The following is a 19,416-nucleotide window of genomic DNA, read 5'->3' as shown; positions in this document are numbered from 1 at the left end:
TGCCTATTTCTTATCATGTGATCCATAAAGAAAAAATCTAGACTCTCAGAGACCCAAGGTTCATTTGCAAAATCACTTTGTTCTGCTTTCAAATCCAGGTAGTCATTTCACACCTGAAAGTTCACAAAAGGGAGGGGGTCTTGATGTGGCAGGAAGGGGACTTGTGTTGAAAGGAAGACAAGGAAACAGATCCGTTTGGGATTCAGGAGCGATTGGCAGAGCTCAAGGGCTTCTGTGGGAATGGACAGGGGAGTAATCAATATTGCATTAATGTGCTTTCTCTGGAGGTCTTCCCCAATTGCAGCCTCTGAGGTATACCTGGCAACGTCCTGAAGTTTCACATACTCCTGCCTTGGGGGGCAACCATGCATAGCAGATGCAAAACAGAGATAGCGGTGTTGCTCTGTTGCTGTCTTAGGGCCAGATTGAAGCCATCTGCTGGTACAAGGTTGGCAAGGAAGAAGCCCCCATGCTTGGCTCAGCTGCAATTCTTTCCCTTGGCATTTTGCTAACAGCTCTTCTTTCAGGCTGCCCTCTGAAATCTTCCTGTTGGTGTGGGGGAAGCCACTGTAGCAATGCAATATCCTCCTTGATGCCCATACCCTCAGAGGGTGAGCATTTGCTTCCTGTTATTGCTCAAAATCCCAGCGGCAGGCCAGCCACGGTATGATGTTTAAAGCATCTGGATTCCGCTTGGTCAACTGAATGGTTTGAGTCTTAGACTCAGAGTCTTAAGAAATATGCCAGGCATGTGTGCCCAAAATCCTGAGGAGAGGGAGAAGTAGAAAAGGGATTGTGGCGTGACCATTCCCCATTAGGGGTGCTTTCTAAACCTCCCCCACAACCCACCCATCCCCACGGGTGCATGCACCCTCTGACAAAAATTTTTTAAAAAGATCCCAGTGCCTTTGTAAGGGCCTAAACACTTATCTCAGTGGCTGACAGATCCTACTCAGATGCCCATGCATGCCTGCTTGATGCACACCAAATACAGCAATTTCTCCCCCAAAGCTTTGCATGTATTGGCTTCAGTGGAAGCTATTATGCCAGAGTTTAAAAACAAAATGAAACAGTCCGGTATGGATATTTTTATTGCCAGGGCCTCTCATCCAAGATTAGAATTGCTCAAAAAGAAAGAGAATTCAGATTTGGGTAGCCAATGAGCATCACCAAACATCCCAAGAGAAGCAACTGATTGCCCCTACTTGCTTGCGGAGGCTCTGCTGGGGGTGGCCACCTTTTCTGCTATTGGGAGAAGAGCTATTATACCCTGCCACAGGTTTCACTCTTTGTTGGACCCCAAGAGCCTTGGAATCAGAGATAGATAAAACTAGAAGGAAATTTAGATGTCATCCCTGATTTACTAGATGGGGCAATTGAGGCCCAGAGGAGAAGGAAATGACTTGTCAAAGGCAAAATATAGTAAGTCAGGGGGACCAGCAGGTGGCATGATGGTTAAGGCACTGGACACTCCCACATGACTGACTAGTCTCAGACCTAGCCACTTGCTTTCTCACTCCCCTTCCCCCATGTGGCTGAGCCAAGCTGGTACCCAGGGCTTCCGACTCCCAGGATGGAGCGGCATCCTTAAGGATGCCACTATGAGATTGAATCACTAAGGATAGAAGGTTCCCCACTTACTGCTTTGCCCAATGGAGAAAAACTTTTCAACACAAACAACCAGCAGACCTTAATGACTGACTATTATTTTAAACAGATTATCTAATCTGAAACACAAAGGACATGAAGGCAAAATGAGAGTCAGAGCCTAGTGTGTAATTAGTACAGATTGTTGGGTCTACCCTCTGGGTGTAGTTAAACTAATTACAAATAGAAGCAGATTTTTAGATTTAGCATGAAAATCTCTGAGCTGGCCCAAAAGATTCTCACTGACAACTTCAAAATAGAAACAATTTATGTGTATTTTATGATATGCACCTAATACAACAAAAGTATGTTGTAGAACAATCATTGATAAGCATAAAAATATAAATGATTTAGAAGAGACTGATTTGTGGTGATTCTCATGATACATCTGGTTTGTAGAAAGCTGAGAAGATTTTGGTTTGGTGTAGACTTAGCTTTTTTGTAGGCTTTGTTAAAAAATTTTTTTAAATGTGTATTACTGGCTGCCCCCCAAATACTGTTCCCACAGGCTTCTTGTTTTTTTCCAAGACAAGATGTCTGACAAGTCTCTCCTACTTATGGTTATCCTCCACAGTGTTAACAATAATCCTTCTAAGAAACACAAATCAGATTGTGTGGTTTCCTTACTCAAAAACCTTCAGTGGCTCTGTATATCCCACAGAATAATTGTTCCTTTTATTATTATTTTTTTTTTGGCTATAGAATGCGTGTACTCACTGGAGGCACTGGAGGGGGTGGATGAGAAAGTACCCCCGTCAAGGGAAAATGGTCACACTAGAATCCCTTTTCTTCCATTCTCTTCTATAGACCTTGGGCACTCATGTACCTGTGCTTGGCATGTTTCTCGAGTCACTAGGCTGGGACCAAAACTTCGGGTTGGCCATGTGAGATCCAGCCATGCTAACCACCATGCCACCAGCTGGTCCCACTACAGAATAGTTTCAACATTCCTGAACCACCATGATTTAGTCCTCATTTATCCCTCCTACATTATCTTTCATCACCCATCACCTACACACACACAAATGCTCACACTGCCACATACATTATGTGGCTCCTCCCACCATGGAGGCTACTTGCACCTACTGAATATGCCCTACCTACATTCTCTGATCGTGGTGATTCTGTTCAAGATGAACCTCTGCCAGGAATAGACATTTCATTCAGCCTTGTTCATCGTTCTACCCATCCTTTATGGTATAGATAATATATGAGTTGTTCCAGGAAGTCTCCCCAGATCCTTCTACTTTGAATTTTTATAGTTCTCTCTTCTACTTACATGGTATTTGCTAGAGGCCATGTCCACTCATCAGAGACAGAGCAAGAGGGAAAAGAGAAAGCACCCTACCCCCAGTGGAGCATGGTCACACTGAGACCCCTTATCCTCCATTTCTCCCCTCTTTCAGGATTTTGGGCACACCCACACATGTATGGCATGTTTCTCAAGCAGTCAAGCCTAGAATTTGTACTGCATGGCCGCTCATGCATCCAGCCACCTTAACCACCAGGTCATGAAGTTGGCCCCATGGTGTTTTGTGCTGTTATTTGAGCCCTTTCTACTATGTGCCAAGTATCTAGTTGGTTTGCCTATTTGTCTGTTTCCCTTGACCAGAGTGTGGGAGATACTGAATGTAGATGCTAAGTCTTCTTCAACCTTTTACCTCAGTGCTTGGGACATAATAGGTTAATGTTGTTTGTTGAATTAAATTATGATATGTTTCCCCTGTACAGGAAAGGCCATATTTACCTTTGACCAAAATCCATTTTCCTCTCCTGTAATGTTTCTTTATTGTACTAAGCTAATGCTGTCACCATTAATCTCCATGATGAAGGCCCAGGACCAGAGTGTGGCTTTGCTACAATTTCTGGTAATGTGAGGGAATCTTCAAAAATTCAAAGAAATGTGCATTATGAAATAAATAAGTGTGATTTCAATTTTCTTGTTCTAAAATGAACTCTCACTTTAATTCTACTTTCCACACACCTTCTGAAGTTTTCTCATATTAGCCATGGGAACCTATGAGGTTGAGTGATAAACTTGCTGTTGCTGAATAGCCACAGGGCTGGCAGTGGTGTGGTGGCTGAGTCACTGGACTCCCACATCACCGACCAGGTTCCAGTTCCGGACCTGGTCACTTGCATTCTCACTTTCCCTTTTCTCTTACCTTTTTCTGGTCAAATTTTAAAAATAATAATGATAGGGACCAGCAGTTGGCATAATGGCTATGTTGTTAGACTCCCATGTAGCCAACCATGGTTCGAGCCCCAGACCCAGTGGCTTAAACTCACACCGGGTGCGTGTGCGTGCATGCCCAAGATCCTGAGAGGAGAATGGAGGAGAAGGGATTGTGGCGTGGCCATCCCCCCTGAGGGGTGATTTCTCGCTTTGTGTCTCTCTGTCTCTGTCTGTCTGGTGAGCGCACACGCCCTGTGGCAAAAAACCTCTCCAAAAACAAAAAATAAAAAAATAATAATAATGATAAAAAATAAGATAAATAATTTTTTAAAAAATAAAAGAAGAAAAACTAAAAGAAACCTGTAGCCACAGCTTAGGGAGCACAGAGACGTATCATTACAAATATTCTGGGGGCCCTTTGGAAGTAGATTTGTCCCAGCTTGTACTTGTGAGATCTAATGGCCTTGGCCATTGTTGATTTTTTTCAGGACAGTTGTACTGATTTGATCATTCCTATTCTGTGTCCCCAAGCCCAGAACTCTTTTGAGTATTTCACAAAGATTAACAAGGCTACTTAAGTACGTGATCAATTTTACATAGAAACACTGACTTTTCTCATGCTTTTTGGAAGTTCTCTCTGGCAATATATATTTAACTAATTGGAATTTGATTTTTTAAGAATTATTTTATTTAACTTTATTTATTTATTTTAATTTGACTAAAGAGGCACAGAGAAAGAGAGTGAGAAAGCAAGCCACCAGGTTTGGGACCCAAACTTTGGTTGAACATGTGGGAGTCCAACACCCTTAATCACCATGTCACCTGCCAGCCCTGAAATTTGATTTTTGTTTTATTTTACTTTGTTTTGATTTGTGTGTGTGTGTGTGTGTGTTCTGAGAAGGAATCCATTACTACTTAATGACTGGAGTCTATCTGGTATATAAGCCTTTTCAAGAAGTGGTATACCTTAAATGAAGTTTAGCATCAGACCTAAATTCCCAAGACACCTCTACCACTTACCAGCTAGGTAAATATAAACAACAAAAAAAAGTAACCTAAACTTGAGCTTTCACATTAGTATAATGGGAATTACAATATATACCTCATAACATTCTGGAGAAAGTTATTTTAATGAGATAATGTATATAAATACTTTAGTACCGTTCCTGGCATGCACTGAAGACTCAAGGACTGGAGGTCTTTACTATAATTTCAAAACATAAGTCCCAAGGCCCAAGAGATAGAAGTTACAAAAGAGGCCTTTGGTGGGAAAAAAATGCATTTATATATATATATATGTATATATATATACACACACACACACACATATGAACACACACACACACACTACTAGATTTAATGACACTGCTAGGTTTACCATAACAGCTACAAGAAACAAAACTGTTCAGTGTTAGTGGATTATTTGAAGAGTAGAATAAATAGCATAGGAGCTGGGTGGTAACATTAATAGATGTTGTTTCATCTTGATGGTGGGCAAAGGACATCATCCAGAAAAGGAATCTGAAAGCAATGCTGAGAGTGCTCTCATTCAGGTCAACCCTAAAAATACTCCTCTTCATTTAAGTTGAGAAGTTGCCGTGAGATTCAAGGTTGGGCTTTCAACAGATCTAGCCATATGTGCTCTCCACTTTGGTGAAATTCGATCATGACCTAAGCCTGTGCTATCCTTGCCGACTGACAGCTGACCTCGGCCTTCTCTGTGCACCCTGCATAGTTCACCTTTCAGAAAAAGAGGTCTCATTTCCAAGAGAAGCATTATTCTTTGTTCTTTTTCACTTTATATTTTGTTTGTATGAATTCAAAGGGTGGAGGATGTGGGGAGTCTGGATTATACTCTACTAAATTACTTTTTTCTGAATAAGAATTCTCCAGAAGATTTTACTTGAATTATTATCAACACTCCGGAAGAACAATTTTCTCAGCTTTTAAAGGTATAAAATATAATTCAACTCATATATGAGGGGTCTTCAACAAGTTTGTGGAAAATGCACATTAAGAAAAGATTATGTGTGGATTTCAGGGGTTTTTTTGCATTAAAATTAATTTGTATTCTAATTACATAATAGAAAAAAATCAATACCCATTATCTAAAAAACAAAAGACATTGAGAAATATAATTAAAAGATCCAATCTAGTAATCAAATACTTGTAAATTAAAGAAACCTTGAGATACCATTTTTTAAAGAAGCATTTGTTTAATTTTATTTATTCATTCATTTATTTCAATTTGACCAGAGAGAAAGGGAGGGAGGAGTTAGAAAACAAGCCACCAGGTTGGGACTCGAACCATGGTGGGCCATGTGGAAGACTCTAGTGCCTTAACCACCATGCCACCTGCTGGCCCCAAGATACCATCTTATACTTACTAAAATACCTTTTTTCATTTTTTTTAAAATTAAGGCATAGTAAATGGGTTCCCTCACCATTGCTGGCTGCATTATAAATTGCAGTAACTCCTTTGGAAAGTGGTATTGTGGGCTAGGGGGTGACATGATAGTTAAGGCAGCCAGATCCCATATGGCCGACTACATGGTTCAAGTTCTAGACCTGGTGATTAAGAAACATGCCAGGCATAGGCACATCTGTGCATGCCCAAAATCCCAAAAGTAGAAATGGAGAAGGGATTGTGGTGTGACCATCCCTCATGGGAAGTGCTTTCTAACTTTCTCTCTTTCTCTGTCTCTCCCTGTAAATGCATGTGCCCTCTAGCAAATAAAGAAAAACTGGTATTGCCATCTGTGGAATAAGAACCCCCTCCTTTGTCCCAGGCTTTGATTACTTTGACCTTGATTGCCTACTCTAACCAATGCTGGTGTCAGAGAGCCCTGGCCCTGGGCCCACTCTGTACACATCGTGGACCAACCTGGTCCCACACTTTCTTCCTGTGAATTACTGAGTGTTTCATCCCTTGTAAGATGAGCTCTTCCTTCCCCTTGCTTCCTTCCCTCTGTAGAATTGGAGTCATTTCCTCCATGCCTGCTGCTGCAGTGCATCTCAATGTCCATGAGGGATCTTTCCGGTTCCCTTGGCCACAAGACAGTTGGCTGATAAGATTGCTCACATCGCATCACCTTCACAAGATATTTAAATAGAAACATTGGCAACAGAGTCTAGAAAAGCCAAGGGAGTAGGTCTGATCTCTAAATCTGGAAAGGCAACTCTGAAAGAAACCGAGCCCTGAGCCATCTTGAATTTCCTGATAAACCATTATATACTTTGTTTTCTGGGACACTTTTGCACTTAGGGCAACCAAATGTTCTGCTCTCTGTATTTGTTTGTTTGTTTTTATTTATGTTTATAAGCCAGGGATTGGCTGTGCTTGCCAGAGAAAGAGACAGGCAGATAGGAAAAGGGAGAAAACATCTCCAGTGGAATGTGGTCACCCTGCAATCCCTTCTCCTTCACTTCACCATCCTGTTGAGATTTGGGGCATGTGTGTGCACCAGCATGTTTCTCAAGCCACCTAGGACTCAGTGCAGTCAGCGATATGGAATCTGGCTCGCTTAGCCATCAGACCAGCCCCATTGTGATTTCTTTTCAGAATGATGAAAATATTTCATAAAGAGTAGGCACTTAAAGAATGAAAAGACTTTTACCTATTAGCCTTTCCTCAGTCATAATTCACTTGTTAGTAGCTTAAATTCTATGCTTTAGATCAATTTTGCTCTTTTTTGTAAGTTTCATTTTTGTTTTGATTTTGGTTTGGTTTGGTTTTTTAGGTGAACAGTAAGACTTTATAGATAGAACTGTTTAGGAAAAATAAAGCAACTTTCAATAGCAAACTATCGTCAGCCCTAATAAAAGCAAAGTTCCCCAAACAAGGAAATCTGTTTGGGGTGCAAGACCCAGAAAGAATATACTGGAAGCCCACAGTACCCTCTCCCCCACCAACATACAAACACACAAGGACACACGTGCTGTCACCCACACAGCACCTTATGCTTTGGTATCAGTGAAATCTGGTAAAGTGACCTTTAAGCACAGCCTTTCCTAAGAAATGCTGCCTAGGGCCAAGGAGGTGTGGATGGAGCCAAAGGGAAAAGGGGTGTGGCTTGGTGTTCCCCCTTGTTATGATCTCTGGAAGGAATGCTTTTGGTCACCATCTTCCACTGAACCTCCAACACATACACACATATACACCTTTCTTCTTATGGTCTTCATTTCAAAGAAAGGAAGGAATCAGAGACCAGCAGGTGGCGTGGTGGTTAAGGTACTGGACACTCCCACATGGCTGACCATGGTTCAAGTCCTGAATCTGATGGCTTGCTTTCTCGCTTTCTCTCTCTCTCTCTCTCTCTCTCTCTCTCTGTGTGTGTGTGTGTGTGTGTGTGTGTGTGTGTGTGTGTGTCTGTGTCTGTGTCTGGTCAAATTAAAATAAATGAATGAATAAATAAAATTAAATAAATAAATCTTAAAAAAGAAAGAAAGGAATCAAAGCTGGCATTTCCCAGCAGTCCAGACCAGTGCTTGAGCTGTGAATGTACACCTGATGCGATTGGTAATCTGCATTTAAAATCTTTCTTTTGTTTTGGCAGAACTGGCTTATGATCTGGACGTGGATGATGCTCCTGGAAGCAAGCAACATGTGAATCAGAAGGACAATGAGCTAGCCGCCTCTCACAACCTTGGGAATGTCCATTCTCCCCTGAAGCGTCTAACCAGCCTGGCCATCTCTGTGATGTGCTTTTTCTTTTTCTTTCTGGTGCACTGACTTCATAGTGCCTGTCACATGTGCTGTTCCACAGCACCCCGTGGTCTTCCTCCATAAAGGGAACCACTTTCTTATTTTTTTTTCTATTTTTTTTTAATCTTATATACATCCTCCAGCCATTAAGTAGAGGACTAACCGTGTGTTATGTTTTCGAAAATCAAATGGTATCTTTATGAGGAGGTAAATTTTAGTTGTAGTATAGATTGTCTTTTTGCAAAGAAAAAACATCAAGTTGTGCCAAATTATTTTCCTATGTTTGGCTGCTAGAACATGGTTACCATGTCTCCCTCTCTCCCTCTCTCTCTCTTTCTCTCTCTCACTTTCTCTTTGCATGGATTTCTTTGGAAAAAAATAATAAATGCTCAAATAAAAATGTATTGGGTCTTCTTTGCAAACCCTCATATATGGTGACTATGCAATGCTTTTTCTCCTCCTTTCCCATCAGGCCTCAGCGGAGTTTTTAACAGCCCTTCCTCTGCTTCCCTTTTGGATGGGTGTCAGTCCTAGCCGCAAGCTCCAGGTGGGCCACTCCCTGCCAACACACGCTCAATCCCTAATCTCCATTTGGAAATCTTGGTTAGAGTGTCTTGCCTATAAAATCAAAGGTACTAGGCCAACAGGTAGCATGGTGGTTAAGGTGCTGGATTCCCACATGGCTGGCTGAGATTCAACACCCGGACCCAGTGGCTTGAAAATCACTCCTGGTGCATGTGCATGTGTGCCCAAAATCCTGAGTGGAGAATGGAGGAGAAGGGATTTCAGCATGGCCATCCCCCTTGGGGCCTTGTTTCTCACTTTCTCTGTCTCTATCTCTCTTTGTCTCTCTCTAGCAAGCACACACACCCTATGAGGACAAAAACAAACAACCAACAACAACAAAAACTAAAGGTACCTCAAAACAGCTGTCTGGTCTAGCCTCTACAAATCTTACTTTGCTAAAAATGCTTTTGCCAAACAGAAATCCTCTGCATGGGTCATGTACAGTTGTACAATTAAAAGTCTCCCTTACCTCAATCCAGGTATGGGGGCCCAAACAGTACAAAGAAATCATTTCCCCAGCTTCTTTGCTACTGTTCCATTCTTGCTCTCTGTCACCTATCTCCTCCACAACTGCCATCTGGCAAAGCCAGCAGTTGCCCCAGGTCATATTGCAAAAGTTGTCATCAGCAAACTAATGATTTATAGGAAAGAGCTCTCAATCGTATATTCAACAACTAGGTTTTGTGTACCTATTGGGTTTCAAGTACTGTACCAGGTGCTGGAGACAGTAGAAAACCAAACACTGCTTCCAATGGAGCTGAAGGTCTGACACTAATATTAATTCCAATATAGGTTTTCTGTCCATCATGAGCCAAATGTTATCATTTTAATGTGTTTTTTTAAAAATAATTATTTATTTGATTTTTTTTCTTTATTCATTCATTTATTTCAACTTCACCCCAGACACACACACACACACACACACACACACACAGAGAGAGAGAGAGAGAGGGAAAGTGAGCAAGCAGGCCACCAGGTCCAGGACTCAAACCATGGTTGGCCATGTGGGAGTGTCCAGTACCTTAACCACCATGCCACCTTTGTCCCTTAAATGTATTTTTGTACATATAACATGGCAAGTAATAATGATATTTATGTTGGAGCCAGCAGGTGGCATGGTGGCTAAAGGTGCTGGATCCCCACATGGCCAACCATGGTTTGAGTCCTGGACCTGGTGATTTGCTTTCTTTACTTTCTCTCTCTTTCTCTGTCTCTCTCTGACCAAACTGGAAAAAATAATAAATAAATAAATAAGTAAATAAATAAATAAAATCTTTAAAAAATAATGACACATATGTTGATACTCATTTTGCTGCCAAGGAGCTTCAGGAATAACCAACTTGCCATTTTTATCACGTATATAATGTTCCGCTCACTGCCCTTTTGCCAGGTCAGGTCAATACAGACATTGTAGCTTCTATCTAAAGGGTGAGAATTCAATTCCCACCTGATAAGTATGAGAAAGAGACGGTGAGATCCAGAAAAGGGGTGTGAGCAAAGGTCAAGGAATGGTCCGGGAAGTCCCCTTTGATTCTAGGAGGTGATCTGAGGCAGGATCTCCAATTTCTGTCCGATGGCAGGAGGTCACCATGCGGGAAGCAGAAGGTGTAATTTCTCACAACTTATCGTTCCCCCCTCCTGCTGTTGCCAACACACTTCTGTCAGTCTCCTGCAGGGCACAGTCTCCAATCTTCATTTTCATCCCTTTGCAGAAACGTTCACAAACGCAAACTGGAAACGTTTGGTTAAGCATTTCCTTCAGTTGATTCTGTCAAAGTTAAAACTCCAGTCGATTGTACTTGTTAATTGAATTTCAGCGATTTGCAGCGGTTGGTAAGGGAAAGAAGCCAGTCGTCTTTGTTTGTTAACCACTGTTATTTCTACATTTGAATGGGGTTTGTGAGAACCTTTGGTCTTTGGTTTATGAAACCTAAACACTGAAAATGTTTAGTCCTTGGACCCGGATTATGATATCAGGACAATGCCAGACCAGAAGAAAGATCAAAAGGCCAGTCATCATCTAACAACTGTCCCTGTCATTTCATAAGAGGGTTTATATTTAACGTGACAAAAAATGATTTGTGGCTCAGACCAAGTTTTGCTCCTGTAAGCAGGAGAGGACTGTTCTAAGCCCATTTCTCATGCACCTCTCTTGAAACCTCAGCTTTCCTCCTGTAAAGTGGACTATTAGGACAAGATTTCTAACTTCTGGGATCAGCAGTTCACATAATGGCTATGTCGCTGGACTCCCACATAGTCCACCGCGGTTCGAGTCCCAGACCCGGTGGCTTAAACTCACGCCGGGCACGTGTGCATGCGTGCCCAAGATCCCGAGAGGAGAATGGAGGAGAAGGGATTGCGGCGTGGCCATCCCCCCTGGGGGTGATTTCTTGCTTTCTATCTCTCTATCTCTCTCTGTCTTTCTGGCGAGCACATGCACCCTATAGCAAAAACCTCTCTAAAAAGAAAAAAAAGATTTCTAACTTCTTTGTTGCTTGGAATTTGTGGTGACTGTGCTCTCTTGGTGCTGTGACTACCAACTATGGTTCACCCACGCTGGTCACAAGGGCTAGAAGAATGCTCCCTGTAATGCCCTCTGTCTTTGGGCTTCAGCCACACAGATGGGGTGAAAATGGATAACCACACACCTTTGCAAAACATGGAGAAATCACCACATCCTGTTGACATTCACTATGTCTTAGTAACTTGTCTCTTTTTCCTACTCCTTAAAGCTTTTTCTTTTTTTTTTTAAGATTTATTTATTTATTTATTTTAATTTGGCCAGAGAGTGTGTGAGAGAGAGAGCAAGCCGCTAGGTCTGGGCCTCAAACTGCTGTCGGCCATGTGGGAGTCCAGCATCCCTAACCACCACACCACCTGCCAGCCCCTCTCCTTAAAGTTTTTTTGCCATAGGGCATGTGTGCCCTCTGGGGAGAGACAGTGAGAGGACAAGTGAAAAATCACCCCATACTCCGGGGAAGGTTGGCTACACCGCAATACCTTCTCCTCCATTCACCTCCTGGGATTTTGGGCATGCACACACACGTTCCTCATGTGAATTTCAAGCCACCAGATTTAGGACTCAAACCACAGTTAGCCATGAGGGAGGCCAGCACCTTAACCACTACACCACCTGCTGGCCTATATATATATGTATCATTACTCTAGTTCAGAGTCCAGGTTCACAGCCAGTTGGTGGCTTTTTTCATCTCTAACGTATTTAGTTTCCCTTTGATTTCAACTTCCTCACCTGAAGTTGGACTATTTTGTCATTAGAAGAGTCCTGGCAAGTAGGAAGTTGCAAATTTCCAGGCTTCTCTCTCATTGGATGCACTAGGTTGCAAAATGGCTGGTTCACTAGAAACCTAAACTCTAGCATTTTTTTTTTCCAAAGGAAAAGCATTACTATAAATGAAGTATATACCAGTACTAAAAATTCTAATAGTATTTTAGATAATTTAAATAAATTTTTAAATGACATTTGTTCTTTAATTCCATACCTCTTAGATAGCCACTATTAAATGCTTGATTTATATGCTTCCAATCTTCCCCATCTCTCTGTATATGCATATTCACACACAAAATTATACTAAAAATACAATTCTATAGCATCAACCATTCATTATGAAGTTGAGTCTAAATCTGTCTTGTTTTCACCCATTGGTCTGGCTCTTACATAAAGAACAACAGGACAGTAAGATGACAGCACTTTTCGTACACCCTTCCATAATAATTGCCAGTTACTGCCTCTTTCCTCTTCTGACTTGTTTACCTTTATTTTTTATTTTTTAAAAGAATTATTTATTTAATTCCATTTGTTCTTGTTATTTTTTAATTTGACCAGAGAGAGAGAAAGGAAGAGCAAGAAAACAAGTTGCCAGGTCAGATCTCAAACTGCACTCAGCCATGTGGGAATCCAGCACCTGTAACCACCACGCCACCTGCTGGCCCCTGGTCGTTTGCTTTTCTAAATGCATCTTATAAGCTGCTTCAACCCTGCTCCATGCTCCAGTGGGCCAGTGGTCCTCTTGTACTGTCAGGCCCACAGCTGAGTCCATAGTACAAGTGAAGCCTACACAGAGTGGACGGTGGGTCATTATGTTCTTATAGGGCCAAGGACCTCTATCAGAGCCATCTTAGAATGCAGACAATTGCTAAGCAGCCACATTGCACTATTTTAATTTCCAGAGGCTATGTGTGCTTGCCAGAGAGAAAGGAAGAAATGGAAAGGAGAGGTGAAAGCATCCCCAGTGATATGCAGACATGCTGCAATCCTTTCTTTTCCATTTCTCCATCCCTTCAGGATTGTGAGCATGCACACACATGTGCCCCATGTGGTTGTCACACTGGTAGGGCTGAGATTCGAATCTTGGTAGGCCATGTGGAATCCAGCTCCCTTAACCACTAGGCTATGGGGCTAGCCCCACATTACACTTACTGTGTAATGAGCTTGCGGCCAACTGAAACCCTGAGGTGTTTTTTGCAAGAACAGCTGACAAGCTGCGTCTCCTCCATACTTGAACAACTGATTTTTTTTTAAGAATTATTCATTTATGGGGCTAGCAGGTGGCATAGTGGTTAAAGGTGCTGGACTCACACGTGGCGACAGTCCTGGACCTGGTGGCTTGCTTTCTCACTTTCTCTTTCTCTCTCTGCTGATCAAACTGCAATAATAATAATAAATGAAGTTAAATAAAATAATTATTTTAAAGAAAATAATTTTTTTTCTTTTATTTGTTATTTATATTTTAATTTGACCAGAGAGAGAAAGTAAGAAAGCAAGCTGCCAGTTCCAGGACTAGAACCATGTGAGAGTCCAGCACTTTAACCACCACACCACCTGCTGGCCCCAAGCAACTGATTTTTAAAAGTTAATTTCCAAGGGATTTTAAAATTTTTTTTGTCTACATATTGTGCCAGACACTACACACACACACACATGTGTGTGTGTGTGTGTGTGTGTGTGTGTGTGTACCGTGATAGAGAAAATTTCTTTTCTTGCCAAGGCCACAGCATTTTTGTAAGTCCTCTTCTGGAATTGCCGTTGAGCCAATTTATGTGCCGTACAAGAAAATCGGCCTCATTTCTTTATAGTCACACCTTGTTTGGAACCAAAAATAATATTCTTCAGCTTGATCACCCACCTCATTCAGTAGATTTGCTGCCAAGTAGCTTTTAGCTGTTTCCAAAAACCAAATCTGCCTTCAAGAAACAAAGACTCCCCTCCTCCAAGAACATTCCAAAGAATGTGCTATGGACTATGGAGGTTTTCCTTTTTTCCAAAGAAAAATTACATAAAATTTGAGGACACTGTCCCTACTGTAGTGATTCACTTCCAGGAGGGCCTCTTGGAAGGACACAGTACTAGGTCAGATTTAGAAGGTCTTCTAGGTTTTCCAAAGGATCAACAGAATAAACTCATTTCTTCTTATTCATTTTTTCATATTTAGAAATTAAAGTATTGACTTTGAAAAATTCACACTAGAAATAGAGCACAAGGCTGGCATACAGATAGTACTTAAGTGTTTGCTCAATCAAGTATTCACTCCAATATTTTCAGAAATGCTTTGCTTCAGACCCTGTGTTATATACTAGACATGCAATATATGACAGACTCAGTCCCTGCCCTCATAGGGTTTCACACATACTGGGGAGTCAGACAAACAAGAAATTACAGTATAATATATAAACTGTAATATGGGTGTGCATGGGATGCATGGGAGAGCAGAATGGGTTCTGTGTTATGGTCAATAGGTCAAGAATATGACCAGTAGGGACCAGCAGGTGGCATGGTGGTTAAGGCGCTGGACACTCCCACATGGCTGACTATGGTTCAAGTCCCAGATCTGGTGGTTTGCTTTCTTGCTTTCTCTCTCTCTCTCTCTCTTTTCTCTCTCTTTCTCTGGTTAAAATAAATGAATGAATAAACAAAATTATATAAATAATTCAAAAAGAAAGAAAATGTCCAGTGAAGAAAGTATAGAAGAAAAATTAGAACTTGTTCAGGTTATAAAGAACATGCAGGGACCAGCAGTTGGCTTAATGGCTATGTTGCTGGACTTCAATGTAGTCAATCATGGTTTGAGTCCTGGACTCAGCACCTTAAACTCACACCAGGCATGTGTGCATGAGTGCCCAAGATTCCGAGAGGAGAATGGAGAAGAAGGGATTGTGAGGTAGCAAAAACCTCTCCAAGAAACATAAAAATAAAAGTAAGAACACGGAGAAGACTTGAAGAAAGTGTAGAAAATGCTCAGGTTACAAAAGGCGAATTGTATCTTAGGTAGAACAATAGGACACATGTCCACAGTGGACCACAAGGCTGTTTGTTCATTGTTGCATTATTTGCCATGATGGGGCGTTGCAGGACAAGAGGGAAGAGGAACAGTGTGGGATGCACACCATGGAGTATAATGTAATGGTTAGAAGCATTGAACGGTATGTAGACCAGCAGCATGGATGGATCTTAAAATCACAGTGTGGGTGGGAACCAGCAGTTAGCGTAATGGCTATGTCGCTGGACTCCCACGTAGTCAACCGCAGTTCGCGTCCCGAACCTGGTGGCTTAAAACTCACGCCGGGTGCGTGTGCGTGCGTGCCCAAGATCCCGAGAGGAGAATGGAGGAGAAGGGATTGCGGCGTGACCATCCCCCCTGGGGGGTGATTTCTCGCTTTCTGTCTCTCTGTCTCTCTCTGTCTGTCTGGCGAGCGCACGCGCCCTATAGCGAAAACCTCTCCAAAAAATAAAATAAAATCACAGTGTGGGTGACAAAAGCAAGAGAGGCTGGGCCCATAGCTCAGCAGTTAAGGGAAGTTGATTCCACATAACCACCCTTGATTCAAGTCCTGGCTGTGGCTGCTTAAGAAACATGCTGGGCATGTATGCATCTGTCCCCAGAGTCCTCATGGAATGGAGAGATGGAGAAAAAAGGATTGTGTTGTGACCACACTGCATTGAAGGTGACCACACTCTCAGGCAATAAAATAAAATTAAAAATTAAAAGGCAAGAAATCTCATGGGCTATATAGTATTTTATCATTTGAATCAATATAAAAATATATGCACAGAAGACAATACACATTTTGGGGAGGAGAGGTTTTAGCTATAGGGCACATGTGCTCACCAAAAAGACAGAGAGAGACAGAAATTGAGAAATCACCCCCCAGGGGGGATGGCCGCGCCGCAATCCCTTCTCCTCCATTCTCCTCTCGGGATTCTGGGCACGCATGCACACACGCCTGGTGTGAGTTTAAGCTACCATGCCTGGGACTCAAACTGTGGTCAACTACATGGGAATCCAGCAACATAGCCATTATGCCAACTGCTGGTCCCCACAATACACATTTTACTAAAATACAGACACTCTAAAAGATTGACAGTATTAGAATGGTTGTTTTTTCAGGGAGGGAAATGGGAGTAGGCTTTATGGGTAAAAGGGAATAAATGAATGAGCCAAACAAAGCAAGAAGATCAAATATGATGACATAACATAAACTGAGCAGTAGCTTTAACTCAGTTCTTTGCACCTGAGGTCATGAACAAAGAAAGAACAAAGGGAAGGAGGGAAACAGCTGCGGACAGGGGGCAAGTACAGACCCATAGCTTGTTGATTAATAGAGCAAGATCCCAAATAGCTGAACACAGGTTCAATCCTAGCCTCAGTGGTTTAAAAAGCACACTAGGGGGACCAGGAGGTGGCGTGGTCGTAAAGGCACTGAACACTCCCACATGGCCGACCAGGGTTCAAGTCCTCAATCTGGTGGCTTGCTTTCTCACTTCCTCTCTCTCTCTCTCTCTCTCACCCTCTGTCTCTCTCTGGTTAAATTAAAAAACAAATGAATGAATAAATAAAATAAAATAAATAATTATTAAACACACACACACGCACACGTGTGTGTGCCCCAAATCTCAACAGGATGAAGAAATGACGGAAAAGGAACTGAAGTTATAACCATACTCAGGAGGTGTTTCCCCCCCTTATTTTTGTCTCTCTCTAGTGAGCGCACATACCTTCTGGCAATTAAAATTTTTAGAAAAAAGGAGAGAGAGAGAGAGAGAAGAAAGAGTGGGGAAAAAGGAAGACATAGGACTCCAGGAGAAATATCTTACCTCCAGGCCTGGTACATAGTAGGTATTCAAGAAATATATGTTGAGAAAATGAACAAATGATCAAAGTGTTCTACTTCAGGTCACTTGAAACTATTAGTTAAACAAATGGACCTTCAATTATGTGACATACTTGCTACCTAGTTACACAACTTTAGAGTTTTGAAAGTGATTCAACTTAGAGTTTTAGAAGACCCACCACTCAAAGGCAGTTTTACTCTGTAAAAACATATTTCAGAGTTACCTCAGACAAGATCATTGCAGCTTTCTTTTGGGATGAAAATCCCCAGTTTTCATCCCCATTAAACAATAAAATTTGTTATATTTATTTTATTTCATTGGAGTCTTCAACTCACAAAGATAATGAACTACAGTTCCATCATTTTGCAGATGTAGAAATCATGGCTCAGAGAGGGTAAGTGACTTACTTAAGGTCACAAAGGAAGGTGAGTGCAAAGATAGGATTGACTCAGTCAGAGCCTTTTCAGTCTCTTATATCTGCTGATCATTTTGAAAGAGCAGAATTAACAGATGGTTACGTTGGGGAGCTAGAGTAAAGGCTGCTCTCTGAAATCTGAATGCTTACAGACGGAGTTAGTTATACTGATCTTCATTTTGATCCTAGTGGCAGGTTAAAAAAAAAAAAAAGATGCCTTATTTAATAAAACACATTGCCTTTCCAAATTAATGCGTTCAAGCCAGGACCTGCTTCAAGACATTTAATGTTGCCTTTACAAATTAGAACCTGGGGTGCCGGAATTCCATCATCCTCATGAAGACTCCCTGTCACAACAGAGGCATTGTTCTCCTCACCCGTACTGTTTGGTTTCGTGCCTTTTCTGTAAGATGTTAGGTATTTATTTTGTTTTGTTGGTGCTTTTGTAATCAGTCTAGACATGGGCCAACACTGAACCATCCAGGAGGCAGATAAAATTCCCACAGTGGAATTAGGTAACCCCCTTTGTGCTGTTCTCTTGGAGAAGGCTGGGAAGCAGCTCCCCCTCACTCCACCCGCAAGCCAAAATGTTCATGAAAATGACTACAGAATGGACTGGATTCACTAATGGATGGGGCAGGAAATGTTTGCTCTCTTAAAATATTCCCAGTACCATGGTAATTTTTGTCTGGTACTTAAGATGAAGTTGTTGCCCACATTTCTGTCTTAGCCAGGACACTAAATGCTGTCTCTTAGGAAAATCAAAACATCTTTTTGCATGGATCATAGAGATTGCTTACTTATGTGTTTCCACAGAGCAATACCAAAAGCATGGGGGTAAGGTAGATCATTTGGATTTAATTGCAATAGATTTTATTTGCTATATTTTTTAAAGATCATTTTTACAATTTAATTTGATCTATTACTACTTTTTAACTTGTTATAGGCGCCTCACCAGAGAGAGGGAAAGTGAGAAAGCAAACTGCTGGATCTGGGACTAGAAACATGATCAGCCATGTGGAAGTCCAATGTCTTAACCACTGCACCACCTGCTGGCTCTATGAGCTACATTTTATAATTATTTATTTGCTTTTTCATGTAGAGAGAGTACCTCCAACAGGGTTCTGACATTGTGGTCCACCCCAAGTCTCAGCCAACCCCCGGATCATGGGCACCCACATGCCTGCCATACTCAGAGAGATCTCTGGACTTGAATCCAGAACCTTTTCACGTAGGTCAACTTTAAAGAGCATTGAGTTTTGGACCAGCGCATGGCATAATGGTTATGTTGCTGGACTTTCACATAGTTGACTGTGGTTCAAGTCCCAGACCCAGCAGCTTAAAACTCACTCCAGGTGTGTGTACATGCATGCCCAAAATCCCAAGAGGAGAGTGGAAGAAAAGGGATTACAGTGTGGCCATCCTTCCTGAAATGAGGTGAGGGAGGATTTCTCTCTTTCTGTCTTTCTGTCTCCAGCAACCACAAGTGCCGTGTAGGAAAAATCTCTCAAAAAAAAGAGCATTGAGTTCTACCTCTGCACCACCTTTTGGCTCCTTATTTGCCATACTGATGCAAACTGGTTTGAATTGTTATACCATCACTGAATAAATAGAAACAAAACTTAATGTTTTATCATTAAGATGGCTGACTACATTTACTTTTACCATTATTAAACACTGTTGGTGGCAACAATGGTACCGTTCTGGAAAAATCTGAAGAGGTGTCCTGTACTGAGAGACTCCCTGACACCATTATCTGTGACAGAAGAAGCTTCTGG

The 19,416-nt window shown here is 41.7% G+C and overlaps 1 protein-coding gene across 1 annotated transcript in view; it reads left to right on the top strand.

The window, feature by feature from the left end:
* The window catches only part of GPC3 (glypican 3), a 488,207-nt gene extending 479,304 nt beyond the window's left edge, over positions 1-8,903 (top strand). Inside the window, exon 7 of the mRNA XM_006171443.2 lies at positions 8,380-8,903. Coding sequence (XP_006171505.1) covers positions 8,380-8,555 — 176 coding nt within the window. The 3' untranslated portion in view covers positions 8,556-8,903. The remainder of the gene's footprint in view (positions 1-8,379) is intronic.
* Positions 8,904-19,416: the final 10,513 nt, after the last annotated feature.

Source organism: Tupaia chinensis, unplaced genomic scaffold, assembly GCF_000334495.1.
Source record: "Tupaia chinensis unplaced genomic scaffold, TupChi_1.0 Scaffold149560_1, whole genome shotgun sequence".
In the NCBI taxonomy this organism is placed as follows: domain Eukaryota; kingdom Metazoa; phylum Chordata; class Mammalia; order Scandentia; family Tupaiidae; genus Tupaia; species Tupaia belangeri.
This window is presented reverse-complemented; position numbering and strand designations above follow the sequence as displayed.